This window comes from Callospermophilus lateralis, unplaced genomic scaffold, assembly GCF_048772815.1.
Source record: "Callospermophilus lateralis isolate mCalLat2 unplaced genomic scaffold, mCalLat2.hap1 Scaffold_1600, whole genome shotgun sequence".
Taxonomy (NCBI): Eukaryota; Metazoa; Chordata; class Mammalia; order Rodentia; family Sciuridae; genus Callospermophilus; species Callospermophilus lateralis.
Window position 1 is genome coordinate 228,314 of NW_027512700.1, and position 23,994 is coordinate 252,307.

Below are 23,994 nucleotides of genomic sequence, written 5' to 3' on the forward strand. Positions count from 1 at the left end.
TGTTAAATGTAGTGAAGGTTCCATAAGTTAAATATATGTCAAAACTTGTCAAACTACATATATTAATATTTGCAGTATATTGTGTCATTATAAAACTGCTTTAGAAAATAGTGAACCACCATGTAGAGTCTTGGGGAGGGCTCGGTGATCACCCATGATACCATAGCAGTTGTCTCCTGTGCTCCCAGTGGTCACACTATCAGGTGCAGATAGAACTAAGTCATACAGAGGAAGAACTTAGGACAGGGCTTAGAGAAGACTCAGGGCAAGGTGACCCTTCATCATCACCTGCTTACAGACCGTCTCCAGGTATCCATGTTTACATAGTTGTAAGTAGTTTGCAGGACTAAAAGCTTGTATATGGTTTCGGTTGAAATAGTCCCAGGAGTACTTTGGTTTTTCCTACCTTCAAGCACAAGTGTAAAATGAGTCTCACTTGCCTCTTCAGACCTCTTGCCTGGGACTGAATATTTAGTCAGTGTTTCCAGTGTCTACGAACACCACGAGAGCATACCTCTTAAAGGAAGACAGAAAACATGTGAGTCTTGGAGCAACATGCTTATCAAGTAGCTCTTGCCTACCGATTTTAAAAAAACAAAATGAAACACTACTTCTAAATATACACCTTGTCTTTTGTGGTGATTATGGTGTGGGCAGCCTTGTCATTACTTTTTCTTCAGTGGTCTTAAAAATTAAAAGACACCTCACTCAACAATTAGTAATTTATAATTAGCAATTCAGTCAGTGACATTCTACTCCTGCTTCCACAGTGGACTGAAATTAGTTCAGAAACTTTGCTGTCTATGCTTTAAAAAACAGAAAAACAAAAACAAAACAACAAAATGAAACTCCCAAGAAGAATATCTCATAAACTCTATTATTTTAGAGTTACTGGACATTTCTTTTCATTATACAGTATGTTCTTTCTTAAATATGAATGCTTTTAATTGTTTTCCCTTAAAAAAGCCTATTTTAGTGTGTTTAGTTCTTCATAGTCCAAAAAGGACTTCCCAAAAGGAAGTTGATATATCACAATTTTGTTTGAGTATAGTATTAAATAGAATTAGTGAATATTTCAACTCAAATAAAAATTTGCTGTAAGTCCCAGAAGGGTTAAATAATTTGAATATGGGTTAAATAAAATGAACACTGAATTCTTATTAATTTTCAAAAGTTCTCAATTCATAAAGGATTACCTGCATTGGATCTATCCAGGATAATGTCTTCAGTTTTAGAAAATTTATGTCCAGCTTCATCACCACTAACTCTGTTGACAAATTAGTCTCTTCTTGGGCACAGAAAGCTTCTTTGGTATCTTCTTTAACTTGACAGTGGGCAGATCTTGTCTTACTTTGAGAGATACAGGATGGAACTGGACTATTTGAACATTGAAACACTTGAAAATATTACTTCCCACAGTATTTTAAACACTGGTCTTCAAATGTGATACAGAGACTACTGTAATGATGTGTATACATAACAGGGATTGCTTAGAAAAAGAAAAATGCATGAATTGGCTATTTTGAACTGAGAATATATGATTTTGAAATTCATCTGTGGCTTTGAATCAGTGCCTCATAACCTAAGATTCAGGGCACTTCACTACATTGATGAGAAATGATAAAAAGTTGGGTGGATGTAACTCCCTCCCACCTTCCTCACATGTTAAGCTCATGGTATCTTGTCTTTTTTCTTCCCCTCTTCCTCTCATGGGTGGAAAATATAGGTCTTGATTCCCCATCTGGCATTGAATTTTCTGACATCACTCCCAAGTCTTTCACTGTCCACTGGATTGCTCCTCGAGCTGCCATCACTGGCTACTGGATTCGCCATCATCCTGAGCATAGTGCTGGGAGATCCCGAGAAGATAGAGTGCCCCCCTCTCGGAATTCCATCACCCTCACCAACCTCAATCCAGGCACAGAATATGTGGTCAGCATTGTTGCTCTTTATGGCAGAGAGGAGAGTTCCCCCTTGATTGGCCAACAGTCAACAGGTAACTTGTAGTCTGTTCTTCAGAGCAACCCAGGCTTTCCCATACAGTCGGTACAGTCTATGAAATAACTTAGCTTTATGTAGGCAGAGTCATCTTCTCCCCCCAAAATAGATCATGGTTAAAGACACAGAGAGGCCAGTGAGAGAATGTGTGGAGGAAAATCTCCCTCTTAGAATATAGTGAAGAAAATAATTTCTTTATCCCAAGAAATTTCTCACCTGATTTAGATATTTATATGTTTATAATTATAAAAGTTTTATTTAAAATACAGAAAACCATTTCAAAGTTCTCTTAAAAATATAATGTTAGTATAACAGTGTCATTATTCTTGGAAGATAGATGCTGAAGCACTTAGGGGAGAAGTGTCATCTTGATGTCTCTATCTTAGTCTGAAATGATGTTAATCATTTTAGGTTATTAATGTTAAGAGAGAAGCAAATGTTGCAAATGTTTCCAAATAGTAGACACTTAAGAGGAGGACAGGTGGCTATTCATTGTTATTATTTTTGTGACTTTTCTATGGTCTTACTAAAATAAAAAGTGGAAGGAACAAAATCCTTCAATAAACTTGAAACAATCATTTTATCACAATTTGAATAGTCTCTTAACCACTTTCCTTGAATTGTTCATAACTTTTAGTTCTACTAATTTCATACAGTATTTACATTTTTGTATGAAAGAAACCTAAAAATGATGACCTGGAAAATGAGCAACGAGAATCCAATTATCATTTGAAAGTTATGGATGTGAAGATTTGTCCCTCGTATTTTCTAGTTTCTGATGTCCCAAGGGACCTGGAAGTCATTGCCTCCACCCCCACCAGCGTACTGATCAGCTGGGAAGCCCCTGCTGTTACAGTGAGATATTATAGGATCACCTATGGAGAAACAGGTATGTTGGCTACTTGATGCTTCACATTCTTAAGCAGACCAAAATCTGCTGTGAAGAACCCAAAAGCTCAAAATGGACATAAAATTAAAGTAATTTTGGCAGCGCACTTGCAGACACTTGTCTATTCCATGAATACCTGGACTCTGCATATGATATAGTTGGTTATAAAATCAAGAGAAAAAGTTGATCCAATACAACTAGAAGAGGAATAGCAGAACTGAGGAAAAAAAGATTGTCAGTTCACAAATATATTATCACTGGTCAAATATGATTTTTAACTTTTTCTTCATTTTACTTTTCTGTATTCTCTAATTTTTAGCATAAAAACATTCCATGAAAAAACTTTAAAAGGATGAAGGACATAAAATCCTAGTTTGAGTGAGGGCTTACCTCTCCTCCCTTTTAATATTAATCTACAGCTTAGTAACATTTCAAAGTTAGAATGTTAAAATAACATTAATTGCAATTTTCTCCCTATTTTATATACTTATGAAGGTTTAGTATGTGTATAAATACACCTTCCTGTCCAGGATTTATTAATAACACTCTTTAAAGGGGAATAAGTAATAAAATGTGATTTACATACTGCTTTCAATATGTTAATTAATCAGTAATGCCCAAGTAACTCTAAGCCCCTCACATTATGGACTAATCCCTTTTCACACAGGAGGAACGAGCCCTGTTCAGGAGTTCACTGTCCCTGGGAGCAAGTCCACAGCTACCATCAGTGACCTTAAACCTGGAGTAGATTACACCATCACAGTGTATTCTGTCACTGGCCGTGGGGACAGCCCAGCCAGCAGCAAGCCAATTTCCATTGACTATCGAACAGGTACAAAGTTCTTTTCTGGAACAACACAGGATTATTTATTCAGAAAACTTTTACAATGTTTTCCCAATATATTTTCCTCACTGTGAACTTGATTTCCTTTCTTTCTTCTTCTTTTTTTTTCTATTCTTTTTTGCTGGGGATCAAAGTCAGTACCTTGTACATGCTAAAAAAAGCACCCTACTACTGAGCTATAACCCCCAGCCCCGGTCTTTCTTTTTAATAAGACAAAATCGTTAGTTAACATTATAAGGCAAATATACAAGGAATGACTTCAAGAGCACAGATTTTTTAAAATGTGTTGTTAATTGATATATCTCATGTGCCTCCTGCAAGAAATAGGCAGAAAGATAATTATTCAATAAATATTTGTTGAGAAAGAAATGAATGTATTGATAATTATAGGAAGACAAACACCTACCTGGGGTGTAGCTTCTTTGTGAATGAAGCCATCATCTTGAAAACATTTGTAATGAACACCCCACCCCTCAAAGCTATCTCTTTATTCTTGCAAAAGAAATACCTGGGAAAGGTTAATAGGAATAAGAGATCTTTGAATATGTACCAGAACCAAAGATAAGGACTCTTCTAGTCTTGTCCCCCAGGACTGGGCCTGTACTGGTTTCTTTTTACTTTTATTTGTAGAAATTGACAAGCCATCCCAGATGCAAGTGACTGATGTTAAGGATAACAGCATTAGTGTCAGGTGGCTGCCTTCAAGTTCTCCAATTACTGGTTACAGAGTGACCACCATTCCCAAAACGGGCAAAGGACCATCACAAACTAGAACTGCAGGTCCAGGTAAGAATAACCCTCTTGTCACATACAGCAGGATGAACAGAGTAGGACAACATAATTTTCCTTCTTTACTAGATGGCCACCTTGTCATGGGGACCATACATTTCATGCCACATGTCATGGTTGCCCATTCATGAGCTCAGGACTCAAGATCATTTCCAACTTACTTCACAGTAGCAGTTTTAGGATACACACATTTCTGGTTTTACATGCATGGTTCTGTTTAGTGACATGGGCCTCTTAAATTACCAGATCCATCTTTGTGGTTTTGTTGGTATGCACACCAAGAAGAATAACTGACTTTTTCAGATTCTTGTAGATCTGTTGTTTTTATATTTATATAAAATATTTGTGAAAATAGGATCTCAAAGCAACCTCAAAATCAAGTTAATTTTCTTTCTTCCTTTTTCCAAGAGCACCATCATTCATTGTTGAGGGCATCATATTAAGTTTTTGACCTTCTCCTTGAATGTGATTTTATTCCAACATGGGAAATTGTATTAGCAATAAACAGGTGTGTCCAAGAGGAAATTGATATCTAACTCCTTGATATTTTCATGACAATTCTGCAACTAAAAATTCGAGACCACACATGTTTACTGTCAAACTCCAGAAGTCACTTGGATGACTTTATAGTGCATAGATGCTACATTTGCTTTTCACTCCCCTTGCAGATCAAACAGAAATGACCATTGAAGGCTTGCAGCCCACAGTGGAGTATGTGGTTAGTGTTTATGCTCAGAATGGAAAAGGAGAAAGTCAGCCCCTGTTTCAAACTGCAGTAACCAGTACGTAACAAATGTGTGGTTTCCTTTTCTAAAGTCAAATTTTATTCTTGGGTCTGAATGCCCTCTGCATGTCTTTTGCATTTTATACAGAGGTAGAACCAGCTTATTGTTTAGTTTGTATCTTGAGCTGAGTCCTTGGCAAACATTTTTCTTTCTTCCTGCCAAGTAGTGAACGTACAGGAAAGAAGTTGTGGAACTACCATAGTGAATTGCTGTGCTTTGAATTTCTTTTGCTCCAGTGGCCTCAGCAAAATCTTATTTGCCTATAGCAAATCTACAAAATATTTTGCTAGGACGTTTTTTTCTATGACTGGATGGTAAAGTTGAATAAAGTATACATTATGAAGTTACCATTTTTGGAGGACTGTGGCTGGAAAAACATTTCATATGAATACTTAATAAGAAAAAAAGAAGAGTTTAAGAAAGCTTATAGCGATCTGAATGTAACATTGAAAATCAACATTACCACTTCCAAGGCATAGAAAATCCAGGTCTATGAGACTAACATTACATTGCAAAACAAATCTTAGTGGAACATCTTTAAATCAATGCAAGTATATCCCCAACGTGGGGACATTTGCAGAGTGCCTAGGCATCTCATGTACACCTATTTTGATAAGTTATGCAACATCAAATATTTTCTAAACCAAAACAATTTTAGGCAAGTGTCAAGTAATTTTCCATTGACTAGTGGGTTAATTGCAGTGTAATTCATCAAAGAAAATGGTATCTGCAAAACTGCTTTGCATGTTATAAAAATGCTTATTTCACAACTTGCTTTTCACATGACCTCTTACCATTAATTTGCCTAACAGACATTGATCACCCTAAAGGACTGGCATCCACTGATGTGGATGTCGATTCCATCAAAATTGCTTGGGAAAGCCCACAGGGGCAAGTTTCCAGGTACAGGGTAACCTACTCGAGCCCTGAGGATGGAATCCATGAGTTATTCCTTGCACCTGATGGTGAAGAAGACACTGCAGAGCTGCAAGGCCTCAGGCCGGGTTCTGAGTACACAGTCAGTGTGGTTGCCTTGCACGATGATATGGAGAGCCAGCCCCTGATTGGAAACCAGTCCACAGGTATCTTGGTAATCGCACCACCAGGGTGCTCATGGGAGCAGTGACTTTAAGCCTTGCTGAAAGTCTACTTTATGGGGCTATTCATTCCCATTTAAGGGGTAAATAAATAAATAAAATAAACAACCCTCTTTAGAAAAGATCCTCTTTAAAGAGGAAAGAGGAAAAACAGTCAATTTTAGGTGGTATTAGGTAAATAAATCTGATGAAAAGAAATATTGGAGTAGCTTGGCTTATACATAAGGCCATGAAACCAGACATCTAAAGATGATACTAAAATTGTGGATATTTCCGATGCTATGACTCCCTGTGGTTACTCTCACACTATGTACAAAGGAAAGCAGTTTGGCATCCTAGAGTTTCCTCTAAGAAAAGATCCCAACTAGGACATTTTATAGCAGCATGATTCTGAGAGCACATGGGTAAGACCTTTCTCCCCTGGCAAGATAGCTTATGCTTGTGTATAATTTGCCTAAAGGATTCTGATTCAGACACACAGGAAACAGTCATTAAGGCAAATTCTTTCCATGATTCTTTATCCTCTTGTGCTTTATTGCTGAATCAGAGTGGAATGCTAAAAATTTGTCCTGGTGATGGTATAAACCTTAGCAGTGACAATCTGATTATTGCTCCTTGCTTCTCTTTTCTGCTTCTATTGTGATCTAATTTTCTTCTTATGTTGCACCACAGAAATACTTCAAATTTAGCAGTTACATCTGCCTTGGGGTCCGAATAAAAAGAGACAATAAAAACATAATTCTATCTTTTTTTGGATGGCATACTCTGAATGCCATAAGAACATAATTTATATAGAAAAAGGGCCATTGTTCTTTTCATACAAATACAAATGGAAAATCAATTGTAATGACCAATAAGCCAATATGACTCTTTTGTTTTTTTAAGGAAAAACAAATAACTTTGAAAACCCAAAGTTTCCTAGAGCTCAAGTATTTAAAGTGTTTTCAGGATTTGAGAATTGGCAGATATAGAATACACATTTCAGAAAACTTTCTTTCTTTTGTATCCCTTCTTGTTATGCTCTCCTACTGAATCTTTTCTGGACCAGGGAATCCTCTAATCCAACAAGAGCTATCCCTTCTACTTCCTGGAATTCATTCTATGTTCCCTTCTCCCCACTTCCTGTAAGATAACCTTTGACCAATGACCATCCCAACAGCCATCCCTGCCCCAACCAACCTGAGGTTTACTCAGATTACACCAACAAGCTTTAGTGCCCAGTGGACACCACCCAATGTCCAGCTCACTGTATACCGAGTACAAGTGACCCCCAAAGACAAGAAGACCGGACCAATGAAAGAAATCAACCTTGCTCCTGACAGCACCTCTGTGGTTGTATCAGGACTGACTTCTGTCATTGGAATAAAGTAGAGCCTCTCTTACATAGTTAATTAGGTGGTAGAACATAATCTCATGCTCGATCCAACTGATCTTTTCTTCTCCTGTCAAATAATTTTATTGTGATTTTTTGTATCAAGAGAATTCCTTTTTGTTGACCTAAGCTTTTCCAGATGACTATTGGAACAGAATTTTATAAATAGCTTTAGATTTTGTGCAGCTCTTCTGGAAGTATTCTATATATGTGGGGGCAATTTGCATATCAGTAGACATAAATTCATTTAGTTATACATTTTTTGAGTGATGTCATCTTGGCAAGAAATGTTCTCCAGATTGTACCAACCAACTTGACCCTACCCTCATTAAAAAATTTTTAAATCATTCTAGACTTATATATTAAGACCAGTTACAGGGAAACTACAGAAAAGGGTTTCAGAGACAGAAAAGAAAATTATCTTTGTCTGTGACCATAAAAATTCATGATTTACACCTGTCATATCATAAAAGAAAAAAAAACAGGCTATTACCCATTTTTCTTATTTTTTCATCACCAGTTTTACATGAAAATGTGAGTTATAGCTTACTTGGGCATAAGCCCATAAGAGCTTTTTAAAATTCATTTAATTTCAGTCTGTTGCTGGTCATCTGTAGTGTAGAGATGAAATTAATCTAGGAATTGACAGTGTTGTGAGATTTGTTAGTTTATTTCTTTTTTACTAATAACCACTGAATTATCTAAGCCATGGTGAAACTCCCGGGGCTTCTTGCAATGACACTGCTAAAGCTCACCAAGCCCTTATTTCTAGGTGGCTACCAAATATGAAGTGAGTGTCTATGCTCTTAAGGACACACTGACCAGCAGACCAGCTCAGGGGATCATCACCACTCTCAAGAGTAAGTAATCCAATTTTCTAGTCTCAAAATTTTCTGTATAAACAAAGAATGATAAATGATCTCTCTGGTCACTAAGTTAAAAGTGGAATGAGTCCCAATGTGGAAATTGGTGGGATTCCCTATCTTTTTGACTGTTACCTTTTTTGCCCCTTCAGAAAGTATTCCACTAATACCTAAAATGAAATCCTTTCATAATGGTATAACATTGGTGTTAAAGATTAGGACTAACAGCTACTTTATGCTCCACTTGTTAGAATTTGTTTTACTGGAGTTAGGTCTGGGGAGGACATGTTGATTTCTACTGTATTTTAACAGCACCATAAGTATGGGATCAAATTTGGCCCAGATTTTAGTTTCTGCTCCATCAATAACTTGCTGTGCGCTCTTTCAGCTGTCACATAAAGTGTCAAAAGTTCCATCATCAATAAAATAGAGATAAAATAGGAATCTTTTCTGTTGAGAGAAAAGATATGAAGCCCTATAAAAACGACGAAATACTAGCAATAATACTGGCTATTATACATATAATTGCTAGCTGGCCATGCTATTATAATTCCTACCACACACTTTTACAGTACAGTAAATTAATCATTTTAATACTTACTGAAGATTTGTATGTACTATAAAGTCAGACCTGGGAACCACTGGTAGTATTTATAAAGCTTTTCAGTTCTTCAAAGAAAAAGGCACCCAATGTAACTATTTCCATATTTCCTAATTACTGTTGAACATTCTTTGAATGCCAAGGGAGATAATCTACAAATTATTTAATCAATGTATTTTCTGAAGAGGATGTATTTTTAAAACATAAAGAAATGTTTTAAAAGATCGAAATCTCACCTATATGAGCCAGCCAGCTAATCTCTAGCTATAATCCCATGCAGATGTCAGCCCTCCCAGAAGGGCTCGTGTAACAGATGCTACTGAGACCACCATCACCATTAACTGGCGAACCAAGACCGAGACGATCACTGGTTTCCAAGTTGATGCCGTCCCAGCCAATGGCCAGACCCCAGTTCAGAGAACCATCGGCCCAGATGTCAGAAGCTATACCATCACAGGTGAGGGGACCCACCACCTTTACCACAAGTGACAGTCAATCAACATTCACAATGTAAACCAGCTTCTTAGTTATTCTATGTCTTATATGATTCAATTTATTTCCAATTTTTTATGATAACACAGCTTGAAACAGTTATTCTCATACCATAATCAAAAATAGTTTTGTCCTTTGAATCTTTTATTTTGGTCTACTGTGTGGTCTCAGAGAAATGGCTTTTTATCAGATTTGTTCTTTCATCCCTATGCCCTTTCTTATTTAAAAAAAAGTAAAATAATGTAAAACCAAAAGAAATAGGGTCTGAGGATGCGGTTCAATGGTAAAGCACTTGGTGAAGCTCTGGCTTCCATCCCCAGAAGCACAAAAAAATGAAAATAGAAAAGAAAAAAATGAAATGGTGGTGTATAGTTCTTAGCATTAATATAGATTTTAAAAAGACATAATTAATAAAGACAAACAACATTACTTAATAAAGGTCAAAGTTCAGAGGGAATTTGATAAAATAGATCAATTTAGGTCTTTTTGTGCTGTACAATTCTGATTCCAGGTACCAAATAATGACCACCTAATTACCCTATAGAGAAAGTACACTCAGTGGGCCACCCCTCATTCTCCAAGAGGACTGCTTCTAAAGTAGCATTTTTGCATTTAAAAATTTATTTTAGTCGGAGGTCCTTCTCTGCATTAGTGATTTGCTTTTAAGTATGCTCCACAATAACAGTTAATATCCACATCATGTTCTACTTTATTGTTCAAAGGTAGACTACTTCCATGATCTGTATAAACATGGGTGGGTAGATGAGCCAAGAAAATTGCAGGTGTGGGCTTGAAAACTTTCCTAGTAAAGAAGAACACATAGAAACCATCTCCTCTCACATCCCAGGTTTGGAACCCGGCACGGACTACAAGATCTACCTGTATACCCTGAACGACAATGCCCACAGCTCCCCCGTGGTCATCGATGCCTCCACTGGTAACTGCTTTGTGCTGACAGACACCACTGGCTTGTAGTATAATCAGACACATGAACTTAAGAAACAAATGAAGGGTCTTTGTAATATGACTCCCTGTGAACCATGGGAAGAGCTTACAGAATTTCACTCTCTTAAGTCTGATTAAAAGGGCTGGGGGGGAATATGGGACCATTTTCTTGGCTTTTATTTTCTGAGACTTAGTTTTGCTTTCTTTTAGCCATTGATGCACCATCCAACCTGTGCTTCCTGACTACCACCCCCAACTCCTTGCTGGTAGCATGGCAACCGCCCCGTGCCAAGATCACTGGCTACATCATCAATTATGAGAAGCCTGGGTCCCCTCCCAGAGAAGTGGTCCCTCGGCCCCAACCTGGTGTCACAGAGGCCACTATTACTGGTATTGTGTTCCCTCCCTTTCCTCTTTACTCCCTCTGACAGTCTAACTCTTGAAACTCCATCTGTATCTTTGATGCTATATCATGAGAAAGGGAAGCCCTGCACTTCAAAAGACATTCTCCACACAGTACCCTCCATATGACATGACGTTCTATTCTGCCCATCAGCCCTAGAACCTGGAACCAAGGACACAATCTACATCAGAAGAACCGAGTACACAATCTACAACCAGAAGAATGAGCCCCTGATTGGGAGGAAAAAGACAGGTAAAAAGCACTTTCCGGGTAATGAGAAGAACGTTAAGACTAAACTAATGAATGATGGATTTTGCATTGTAAAAAGGGTCTCTCCATGTTTTGACGCATATATCATGGATGCTTTTTCTAATGGCCCAGTGTATATTTTGTACTCTCTGACAGGAGGAATAACTGAACATCCTCTGTAGAGTTCCATTTTATTTATTTATTTATTAAAAGGCCAGTCAATATAAAACCTTGTTATTACCTTTCAAAAATTCAAATCCGATATGAAATATAAAACCAAGTTGTTATTGCTATTCTTCTATACTTTGTGTTGACTGTTTTTTTTTAAAAAAAAAGGAGGGATAGAAACCCCTCCCATTGTCTTATTATTTGATTTCTGAAACTTGGAACTAAATAATGTTTTACTTTGTCATTCGGTCTTAGTTCAATTTGGAGAAAATGCTGTACATATGGCAATAGGAAAGCTTTCAAAACAAATATGTGTTCTTACCTCTTTTTACCATTTCCAACCATGAAAACTATTGATTTAAACCTCTGTAATGCTCATACTTCTGATTTAAACCTCTGTAATTCTCATACTTCTTATACTGACATGATCGCTGTGGATTCTAGTTCCTATGATTTGTTTCTCAGGTTTAAAGAGAGAAGACAATGGCCTGGGGAGGCACTACACATTGCAGTTTCATTAGGCTTAATTTGAACAGAGGCAGCTTCTGTGGTGCTCAATGGTTCAAAGCTTTGTGTCTCTAATAAATTCATGCTAACACTTTTTTTCTTTCTAAACTATAAAGAAACCTTTGAGAAAAATCATAAAGTTTTCTTTCTGGGAAAAAGTGGGTTTTTTTGTAATCTGAGAACCGCTGGTTTTCCAGGGGCTTTGATCAGGTTGATATACAATCTTCATTGCCTGAATTGATAATGGTTGCTACTTGCTGAAACTTAACGCCCTTTGCTTTTTTTGCTCTAACCTCTCTTGGCTAGATGAGCTTCCCCAACTGGTAACCCTTCCTCACCCCAATCTTCAAGGACCAGAGATCTTGGATGTTCCCTCCACAGTTCCAAAGACCCCATTCATCACCAGCCCTGGGGTTGACAATGGAAACGGTTTTCAGCTTCCTGGCACAAGCCATCGGCAGCCCAGTTTGGGGCAACAAATGGTCATTGAGGAACATGGTTTTAGGAGGACCACACCACCCACAGCGGTCACCCCCGTAAGGCATAGGCCAAGACCATACTCGCCGACTATAGATGAGATTCATGTCCCCAGGGGAGAAGTAGACTACCACCTCTACCCTCACAATAGGGAGCTCAATCCAAATGCCTCTACAGGACAAGAAGTTCTCTCTCAGACAACCATCTCTTGGACTCCATTCCAGGACAGTTCTGAGTATATCATTTCATGTCAGCCCATTGGCATGACAGAAGAACCCTTACAGGTAATCATCTCCCTCCCTGCCTGTGGCTGGGAAGCTCAGAAAGGAATAAATTAGAGGAAAGAAGTGACAAAGTTTTCCTTCTGGGAAAGTGTTTTGTAATCTGAGAATTGCTGATTTCCCCAGGGGCTTTGATCAGGTTGATAAATAGTCTTCATTGCCTGAATTGATAATGGTTATTAATTGGTAATGGTTATCAATTCCCATGGGCTTCTTACTAGTAGGATTAAGAGGCTCTGATGTAAAATGGCTACTTCTAGAACTTTTAGAGAGATGGCACATTTAAGCACTGATCATTTATTAAAAGTCCATATGGCTCTACTTGGGAGGATGTACGAGAGAGCGTCATTAGCTTTTATTCAGTAGAGAATGAAATCATTTTTATTATCTTCACACATTGGAGGCTCCATAGTAAGATGAACAAAGACATGATCTTAGAAAAGAAGAAAGATACTCCACTGAATTTACATTTGTGCACCATTCTTAGTTTGTCCTTGAAGAATCCCATTATCTGTAGTATATACAAGGAAAAAGAATGTAAGAGGAGCTGTGCATGTCAGCTGTTAGAAGTAACGGATTCTCTTACTAAAACCCCATCCTTTAATTTGTCCCACTGGCACAGTTTTTAAAAATGACTATGTTGTGGGAGATTACTGAGCTTAGAAACCTGAGTTTGAGGATGTGCCATTGTTTTAAGGACTCTGTATTGTGTTGTGGTCTACTGCCCACTGTGCATGGCCTGCCTGTCTCCACAGAGAGCAGTGTCTGTGCTTGATGTGAAAGGATCATGCAGGGCTTCCATGGGCTTCTACAGAGCCACATCTAGTAGGATTAAGAGGCGGCTAGTGTCATTGAGGGCTCCTGCTAACTATGGAGCACATAGGCAGACTTTGGGTAGGAAAATCTGAGAGAAGTGACTATTCCTTGCTCATTCCATTTCTCTCCTTGGCCAGTTGGGACTCCTATATACCCCTGGTCTTTATTAGTTTCCCTTTGATTTGTTTAAACAGTGAGGGTTAATGATAAGGGACCAGGGGAGCCCGCATCTGTTCTTTACTATAATGCTCTCTCCCCATTTTGGCTGTACCAATAATTGCAGTTCCGAGTTCCTGGAACTTCCACCAGTGCCACTCTGACAGACCTTACCCGAGGGGCCACCTACATCATCCTAGTGGAGGCAATGAAAAACCTGAAGAGGCACAAGGTTCTGGAGGAGGTTGTGACTGTGGGCAACCCTGGTATGTAAATTCACATGTGGTTTAGGCACATGCTCCTTGTTGGACTGCACCAGAGAAGGCTTTTCCTAGTGACTGTTCCTTTGTTGCTTGTTGCCTTGCAACTGTGGAAAGTATGCCTACCATCAATATGAAGTACATGAGCAACCTTAAGTTCATTTAACTTTAAGTGTCCTCACCAACACACATGCAGTGTTAGGATGACAGGCCAGGCTTCAGTTATTTAGCCCAAAAGTATTGAATCCTTCCCAGTGTCTTGAGTTGATATGAGGCACTGGTTTCCTGGTATACTTTCCCGTACCCCTTCCTTCTCACCATGCTGTGGTCCCCTAGAGTGATTCTTAGTACCAATACTAATGGGAAGTTCTCCTCTGCAACACATTTTTATCCAAAGAGCTTCCTAATTCTAAAGTTATTTCACTTTTTTTCTCCTGATGATATAGGTGTAAAACCATCATAAAGGTTAAATGGCCATTGACTTTATTGTGGGGTGGGGAATGGGTATTGGGGATTGAGTTACATCCCCTGCCCTTTTTATTTTTTATTTTGAGATAGGAGCTTGCTAAGTTGCTTAGGGCCTTGCTAAATTGCTGAAGCTGGCCTACCTTAGCCTCCTAAGTAGCTTGAGTTTCCAGGCATGTGCCACTGTGCCCAGCAACCACTCACTCTTCTTTGTAGCACTTTGCAAGTCCTTTAAAGCCAGTAGCATGCCACCTGGCTTTTACTTTGCAGCAGCTGATGTTATTCACCCAGGAACATGAGATAGGAAATAATCAAAATCGTGAATCCTGAATCTTCCCATTGGAAAGGTCTCTCTCCACACCAACAAGGAGTGGTAACTCCTGTCTATGCCATGTAACAGAATCTCATCCTAGGGTCCAGTTATATAATTTCAGCCTTATTCTTCATCTGACAAAAGACTACTATTTTATATGTGTAAACTTTGGTGAATTATAGCAGCTAACTGCTGGCAGGCTGGGGGGAGGTTCTTTTGTGTTTGTTATTAGGTATTGCATTTTGTGGCTTTAATGGCAAAATTGTTGTGTGAAAGGAATTTTTGAGAGCATAAAGGTTTTTGTGCTTTTCCACATCTTTTTATTTTCTTTAAAAGAGTCCAACTCCATAACATTAGTTACAATAGAATTTTAACTCCTGAATATTTTTGGAATAATGAATCCCCATTTAACAGTCTTAAGTTCTTTCTGTTTTTCTTTCCTACTCCTTATTCCTGGCAGCAGTGTTCTTCATGATAGCCAGGGTCTCTTGACTTTGAAACATTTCAGACTTTTTAGCTCTCTAAAATATATTTCTTTCCAGAGTGATGCCTTTTGAAATATTAGGCACTTCCAGTATCTACTGGATTTGATTTTACACTGTTAAAAAAAAAAAAAACCACACAGTGAGATTTAAAGTCACAGTAAGTTATCATATTCAGTTTTCAGAGAATAACTTGAGGCATGCTTTATTTGCAGATTGTTTATCTATCTATCTATCTATCTATCTATCCATCCATTGGTATCAGGGACTGAACTCAGGGGCATTCAACCACTGAGCCACATCCCCAGTCCTTTTTAAAAGTTTTTATTTTGAGACAGGGCCTTGCTATTTTTCTGAGGCTGGCCATAAACTTTCAATCCTTCTACCTCGGACTCTTGAGTCGCTGGGATTCCAGGTGTGTACCCAGCATGCCTGGCTTACACAAATTATTTTAAAACAAGTTTTTCTAAAACATAAAGAGACAAGATCTTTGGTCACATGATGAGACTGTTACTTATTCCTAACTCATGTACTTCCCATTTGATTTCTCCTATTTGAAACAGTTGGTTTTATTAATAAAATCAGTTTTACTATCATAATAACTATTTTGCAAAATCTAGGATTTCCAAACTATTATGCAAAAAAATGCAATAATAAAAGTGAAGACTGCATTATAACAGTATATAAAAATGCTAAGACCTTTGCATCATAAGCAGAAGGTAGCCTCTGATAATATTTCTTAGTTTAGTGAGCACTTTCTACAGGTTGTCAAAGGGACAATACATTGGCTTCTTGGCCTTGTGAGAGAGATGTTAAATAATTAACTCAAGGTCACTCAGGTCCTGATGGAGAGGCATTGCTACCCTTGTTCTTACCTGGCTTAAATTGCCTCAGAGTTGATTCCATGTTCTATAAAGTAGATTTACCAGATTTGATCATTTTTACAATTGAAGACAAAAGTGAAAGATGGTCTCCTTTTCAGATGCTGGTGGCAAGTGTCCATTGGCTACACCTTTACATCATTTATGAGAGTGGCTGATACATCCATGGAGCATATGGAATTTTAGAGCTACCGGAATTTTTCTGTTAGATTAAGTCATTGTATATAATGTTCTGGTTTCTTCTTCTTCTTCCAAACCACCAATAATAGGTCTCTTTTGCTTTTTCTTCCTGTTGCTCATAGGCCCAAACCAACCTATTGATGACACCTGCTTTGACCCCTACTCGGCTTCCCATTATGACATTGGAGACTAATGGGAGCGAATATCTAAAACTGGTTTTAAACTCACGTGCCAGTGCTTGGGCTTTGGCAGTGGGCATTTCAGATGTGATTCATCTAGTGAGTAGCTTGCTCTGACCATCCACTCTTCCTCCATCTCCTCCAGTTCCATACATTCGCATTAACGTACCAAGGAGTCATGTTTGGTAGACGCAAGCTCTTCCAAACATTTGAGAAAACTGTTGGACTCAAAGTAACATTTTGTATCATTGAAAAATGATGGGAAATTTTACTTGTTGAATATCGCTTCATTTCAAGTCGTATGCTAATACAACTACTGATTAAAGCAAGTTGTTGGTGATGCTTTTGAAATTTTCTGTTAAGTCAAACTCAGTGGAGTCAGTTCTCATTGAGAGTGCCAGTCAGAGAAACCCCAATTCTCTTTTAATCTTTAGTGTTGAATGTGGTTCAAGGTGATGATTCATACTCATACTCATTTAACACAAATCAAACATACATATGTACACACACACTCTCACATTATACACACACATCACAAATACACACATTGAATATGTGCACACACACACACACACACACACACACACACACACCAGCCACATAGTTTGAATATTGCTAGTAATGTAAAGGAAAATGTACAGATATTCTACTTGTCCATAATTTAAAAGCCACTTCACCAAAAAATATTTGATTTTCAAATTATAGAGATTTTAATGTTTCAAATTACAGTGATCCTAGGATTATCTATTGTGCTTTGAGAGTTACTATTAGAATTTATAACCTTTCACTTATCCTTCGATTTTAGGAGATATAATCATTATTGACCATTGGTTCATTTTTACAGGTGTTAACCATTATACCATATAAACAATCCTTTCATCAACTTTTACAGAAATCATATTCATGGAAGTAAAACAGAACAGATTTTTAAAGATTTCTTAAAAGTATATTAGTTGACTTATATACATGAAATGGCTTAATCCAGATTGAAATTCAAAAGCCAACTGATTTTTACAGTGTAGACTTCTGAGCTTGGCCACCTGAAAATGGTATATAAAATTGGGAGGCTGAGCAGAAGTATGGGCGTGCACTGCGGTAGAGTTGGGTGTGTTAACATGTGGCAGCAATGAGGTGGTTGGTTTTTAACTTCTGAAAATGAACTACTTTTTAAAACTTTGCCTGTTTTTTTGCCTGCATAAGTATTAGGTGCAATTGTGGGAGCAGAAGTCTAAGGTTGTTTATGAGTGTCTTTAGATCAACTTACATATTCTTTGCTTGAATGTCATAGTTATTTAATGCCTTTTCTTCCAATTTGAGAAGACTGAATTGTTGATTTTATAAATTAGAAGAAAAAATGCATTCTGATGTAAACTTCCTAAGTGTGTTCTATTTAGTATAAATCTCAGAGACTAAAAGTCATCTTTTACATATGGTAAAGGCATAGGACTTGTGGATTCTCTTCAGCACCAGGTCTCTATTTGTAGGGATGATAGCCAGGGTTTATCATTGTTTTGTCATCTATGTTTATTCTTTCTTTCAACTTACATGCAAGAGGTCATGGCAGAAAGAAAATGCTGATCTGTTTCATTGCACTTCTTTGTATCTAAGGTCTCTGCAAATCCAAAACTGACTTTAAAAATATATATATATATAAATAATATATATATATATTCCTAAAAGACTACTCTGATCCTGCTTTCATTCACCACAATTTTAAACCTTAATGAAAATTTAAATGGAAATCATTGGCCAAGTCCTATGACATGATTACTGCGGAGTGCCTTAAAATGGCCTAGAAAATAATAAATAGTAGAAACTATATTTTTAAGTCCAACTGAAGAATCAGTTCACAGTAGGGATTGTGACCTTTAACTTGTCATTCTTTCCAGATATGTGGATTTTAAAATCCTATATCCCAGTGTGCTTTTCTCTTGAGAGTCAGAACACAAATAACTCTGCCTGTGATTTTCCCACCCACACAGAATGGTGCTACGACAATGGTGTGAACTACAAGATTGGGGAGAAGTGGACTCGCAGGGCAGACAACGGCGAGATGCTGAGCTGCACGTGGCTGGGCAAAGGGAAAGGAGAATTCAAGTGCGATCCTGGTACGTCATTGAGAATGGTTTCTGGAGCTCTATTGGCACACCCACTTCCATTAGGGGCTGTAACTCCCATTCACAGGATGGACTGGAGACTTTAGGTCCCCTTGAGGTTTGAACAGAGGCTTTGTTCATCTTTTGATTTGGAAAAGTGGAGGTGAGCCTCAAAAAGGAGTCATGATGGAATGTTATTACAGGCCACTTTAGCACTTTTCTGAGTATTTTGATCATTATCTACAGTGAAAATGGTGGAAGAAGTCTCTATTGGTCTGTCAATTCAACTTTTAAAATATGATTTCCATTGAACCTATTAGATCTAGTTTGTGGAAATGCTGCCTTAAGATCTGAGGAGTAGTACCTCTCTTATGATGATTCATATAAATTTGAGTAATTTGGACTTTGATGATACAAATTTAGGATAAAATAGAACCCACCCTTGTATCAAGCTGAGTCTGCATTGCTGTTCTTGGTCTTACATGTGCTTCTGATTTGTGCCTACATGTAGATGGGACAACATGCTACGATGATGGGAAGGTTTACCAGGTGGGAGAACGGTGGCAGAACGAATTTTTAGGTGCCATTTGTTCCTGCACATGCTTTGGAGGCCAGCAGGTAAGATGGGATGTGCCAGGTTCCCTGCAATTTAGATGACACAGGGGAGGCTCCTGTATTTACATGCTGTGTGCAAGGTGCCTCCATGCCTCTTATGAAGAGTTGATAAGACTCTGGAGCATCCTCCCTGAGAATGGCAGACAGCCCCTCCCCATGCCTGCTCTTCTCAGGCTGTTCTGTTCTTCAGCACTGGAAGTGTTACCTGCTATGGAGCACTGAGTAGCCAGCTCTATGCTGATGGACAATTTTCCTGTGGCCTTGTTGTGAAATATTTCAAATAATACTTTGGGTCTAAGAAAATTCCACTTTGTGCCCTCTCTTAGTCCAAATATATATCCTTGTACTAGCTCTACTAATATGCTAAGTAAATGGGACAAACAGGAAATGAGAAGTGGTCATGGCTCTTACTTAATGATATAGTCAGAAATTAAATTAGTATGTATTTAAAATCAAGCTAATTAAGGAAGGTTTTTGAGTTGAGTCTGACAAATACAGTTCTGACTAGACTGGAGTCAGCAAGAAAGGGTTTATGGAAAAGAGAAGAATAAACTGGCTGGACTTGGGGTGTCTCAGATTTGGTTGAGGGAGCAGAAAGACAGTAAGCACACCCCCAGGGACAGGGTGAACTGGCCCAGGTAGGCTCCATGAACCAAACCTCTGCCTAAGTGTCTTGTTGTCAGAAATTAGATGGCAAAAAAATTCACTATTTAAGCCAGTACTCCTCAGCTATTTCTAATATATGCCCTCCTTCATTGTAACAACAGAATGCTGTGCCTTTCCCAAATAAGTAAAATTTCAAAGGGAAATGACTCTTGTAACTGGAAAGTAATGGAAGGTCATCGTCCTTCGTTTTCAATGGAGACATGCCTTTCCTAACAACACTCCAAATTCTGATCCATGGGAAGGAAACATGCTTCCACCCCAGGCGAGGTCCACAGTATGATATATTTGGCATTAACCAGTTACAGATGCACAAGAAGAAAATGAGCGTGATGGAAAATGTACTTTGGGGAGATTCATCTGGCATCAGGGAAGCTTCTTCAGGGTTCTCTCTGCATCACCTTACCAAGGGACACAGTCCAAGGAAACTGATCTGATTCCATCCCTAGTGTGTGAAGTTGGTCTCTTTCTTTCAAACCCCCCCCCCTCTTTCTCTCATAAAGACCGATCATAGAACTCAGTCATTTTGGTATAAAAATGTGTAAAGGAGAATTTATTGGGAAGTAGACATTGGTCACACTTCAGTCTCTTTGTTACTTAATGAACGTGAAACCTTTCCCCTGTGACTCCTTTTCTGTTGCAAAGTGCTCAATGAACCACTTATGACAGGAGTAGGAACATTCCTGATTCTGTAGGTAGGCATTGACCTGTATTATGTTAGGTGTTATGGGAAGTAGGCTACAAAGTGGAAAATGTCTAGAATATATAAAAGATATGAAAGAATGTATAAAATATATTTAAAAAATAAGAAAGAATATATTAGTGTTCTTTGGGTTGCAAGAGGAAAGTCCTGTTCAAGTTAAGTGGGCAAAAATGTCTCCCATAACTGAGAAGTTCTGTATCTACCAGCTTGAGGGGCAGCTCCCACCATGGCATATGGAGTCTGTTGCTCTTGGGCTACCATTTCTTTTCTAGTAGATTCCCTGCTTATGGTAACATCCAAGATCAGCTTCAAATTTACCGTCTCCCAATTTAGGAACAGAGAAAGAGAACTCTCATTTCCCCTCACTTCAGGCAAAAATCTGAGAGAGTTTTACTGGTGTTGCGTGGTCTGTTCCTATGCTCCACTCCATTGCTGGCCAGAGACAAGACTTCCATGTTACTGGCCAGGGTGGTTTAGGAAGGGAGTTGCCATACGATGCTGGAAAGACCATGGCTAGTGTCAGCCCAACTCCATGTTGGCAGCCCCAAACTATGGCCCATTGTGTGACTTCCCTCTCCCTCCCAGCAAGCCACTCCTCTCCCCTGGATCTCTATTTCCTTTGCTGTATAATGAAGGTATGTGTCTATGTGGTCTCAAGTCTCTTTTAAAAGCTCTAAGATTCTTTGAAACAATCTCTTCCATCATCTAGTATTAAAAAAAAAAAAAACATTGCTGAGGATGTTGGGACTGCAATCAAACTTAGCAGACTGAGTGGGATTTAGATAGGAAGAGAAGAGAGGAAATTCCAGGAGAAAGACAAAGTGTATGCAGAGGCCAGTGTGAGCTTTGGTGATAAACCAAAATGTATTCCAAGAGTTGCAAATACATGAGATTCTCATCAGTGCTTCTTTAGTGATTTACTGCTTATATTTGACCAATGCACAAGAGCTGAAATTCTTAACTCAAGCACTAATTATGATGCCCTTGGGATGTCTGTCCTAAGCTCCATTTGTTTCATCTCTCTCCTCCAGGGTTGGCTCTGTGACAACTGTTACAGACCAGGTGGTTCAACTGTTCCTGAAGGCCCCTCCTCAGGTCACTCCCCCAACCAGTATACACCGAGATATCATCAGACAACAAACACTGTAAGTCCATTTGCCCCTGTAGACTCTCCCTAAATGTAATTGGGTGCATGACAGGGAATCTCTTTCTGCAGATTCCTTTCTTCTGAATGAACCAAATATTTGTTGTTGTTGTTGTTGTTGTTGTTGTTGTTGTTGTTGTTTTGAAGATCTCTTAAGTGACTTGTGTGGAATACTGTATCCTAAAGCATCATTGAATTTTTGAATATCTCTCATTGCTCAGTATATGGCTGGGCTCTTCAAACTAGAAAGTTTCTTTTCTATGAACAGTTGTCACAAGTCTCCCCTTCCAACCCACACCCCCATATACGTTATAGAGTATTTGCTATACTGATTCTCTTCTTCTTCCATTAACAGAATGTTGTTTGCCCAATCGAATGCTTCATGCCTTTAGATGTGCAGGCTGACAAAGAAGATTCCAGAGAGTAATATTTGCAACCCAACGGAACAAGCATCTGTGTCTGCTATGGTCTATCCGAAGTCGAGTGATGTTAGCAGATCCCATCTTTGAATGTTTGTTTCTTTCTTAGCCTTTTGCTCTGGAGACTCCAGCTTCAGCTAAACTCACGGCTTCTCCAAGCATCACACTGGGAAGTGTTTTGAGACTTTTCTCATAAATGAGGGCAGTATGTTGTCTATTCTGCTTTAGAATAGTCAGTACTGCTCAGTATTTTAAATGAAATGATTCTCGGTGTGATTTGGTTTGCATAATGTATTGAATTATGTTACCAAAATTTTAAATAGGAAAGTTGCCCAAACACTTCTGTTTTCATTTAATTGTCTAGCCCACAATACTATAGGAATGGCGTGTCCTTGCTACTGTGATATTTAACATATCCACAGTATTCACTTCTCCAAATGATTCTAACAGTTGCTTAGAAGTGTCTTTCTCTTACCTGTTATTTATCAATTTTTCTCAGTATTTTTATACAGAAAAAAAATTGTATTGAAGACACTTGGTATGCGGTTGACAAGAGAAATTTGGTATAATTATGGTTGGTAATTATTTTTTATACTGTATGTGCCAAAGCTTTACTACTGTGGAAAGACAACTGTTTTAATAAAAGATTTACATTCCACAACTTGGAAGCCACTTCTTTTTATATCAGATATTTGGGGAGGAAATAATAATCACCATGAATGTTCTTTTTCTTTTCAATTCATCAAACATTTAGATAGCTCTGACATGCAAGGCTCCTTAATTCTTGGGTTACTTCTGTACAAGGCTTTCTGCTTTTTGCTGCAAAAACAGCTTCACTTTTGTCATTTCTCCACTCTTCAAGAGCAGAGAGATTTATGTTTTTTCCTTAACAGATTTAAGTAGCCTCTCATCTTTATGAAACATGCCAGCTAGCACTTCAGAAGCATAATTGAAACAATCTTTAGTTGCTTTTTTCTAGGCATTATTATTCTTCCCTCCCTCCCTCCCTCCTCCTCCTTTCCTTCCTTCATTGAATAAACATCTTTTCAAATAGATTACTTGTGAGGAAAATAAAAGGATAGCTGAGCTGTTAGTACTTCCCTGTACTATACTATTCAAGTAGCTTTGTCTTAGGGAATCCCCACGGTATAATAACCTCATCCAATCTGTCTTAATTCATGTCGACTGACACTTTAGCATGACTAATAAACTACCATCTCAACAGTTGCCTTACTCATGGTCTGCAAAGATCATTTCCTTTTCAATTTCACCTTGGGGAAGCAACAAAACTCTGAGATTAAATATGACATTCAGGGGTGGGGGTATAGCTCAGCGGCAGAATGCTTGCCTAGATTGCATGAGGCCCTGAGTTTGATGCTTAGTACCATGAAAAAAAAAAAGAAAGAAAAGAAAAGAAGCTGGGCATGCCTCCAATCCCAGTGGATTCAGAATCTGAGGCACAAAGATCAAGTTCAAGTCCAGCTTCAGCAATTTATTGAGATTCTCTCTCAAAACAAAAGTGCTAGGTACTAGGGATGTAAAGTTTCATGGTAAAGCACCTCTGGGTTAAATCTCCAGGAGAGAGAGAGCGAGAGAGAGAGAGCGAGAGAGAGAGAGGGAAGGAAGGAGGGAGGGAGGAAGGGAGGAAGGGAGGGAGGGAGGGAGGGAGAAACCCTTTAAAAATCAATCTCACTTTCAGAATAGTAAATCATGGCATAGGAAATAGTTGATTAATAATTAATAAAAATTCAGGAAGCATGTTTTTATATACACATTTGAATTGATTTAGTTTATAAAATGCTTTGACATTTAGTATCTCATTTGGCGGAGATTTTATAGAGACTACAGGTCAGATGAGTTTT

General features: G+C 38.3%; 1 protein-coding gene across 1 annotated transcript in view; it reads left to right on the forward strand.

The window, feature by feature from the left end:
- LOC143387605 (fibronectin-like) overlaps positions 1 to 22,140 on the forward strand; it is a 36,264-nt gene extending 14,124 nt beyond the window's left edge. The window contains 21 exon segments of the mRNA XM_076841909.2: positions 449 to 538; positions 1,727 to 1,996; positions 2,771 to 2,887; positions 3,555 to 3,719; positions 4,362 to 4,517; positions 5,189 to 5,302; positions 6,118 to 6,387; positions 7,562 to 7,755; positions 8,547 to 8,634; positions 9,519 to 9,695; positions 10,578 to 10,667; positions 10,886 to 11,065; positions 11,232 to 11,330; positions 12,309 to 12,763; positions 13,860 to 13,998; positions 16,213 to 16,221; positions 16,436 to 16,591; positions 18,475 to 18,600; positions 19,100 to 19,206; positions 21,601 to 21,714; positions 22,069 to 22,140. Coding sequence (XP_076698024.2) covers positions 449 to 538; positions 1,727 to 1,996; positions 2,771 to 2,887; positions 3,555 to 3,719; positions 4,362 to 4,517; positions 5,189 to 5,302; positions 6,118 to 6,387; positions 7,562 to 7,755; positions 8,547 to 8,634; positions 9,519 to 9,695; positions 10,578 to 10,667; positions 10,886 to 11,065; positions 11,232 to 11,330; positions 12,309 to 12,763; positions 13,860 to 13,998; positions 16,213 to 16,221; positions 16,436 to 16,591; positions 18,475 to 18,600; positions 19,100 to 19,206; positions 21,601 to 21,714; positions 22,069 to 22,140 — 3,188 coding nt within the window.
- The last annotated feature ends 1,854 nt before the right edge of the window (positions 22,141 to 23,994 follow it).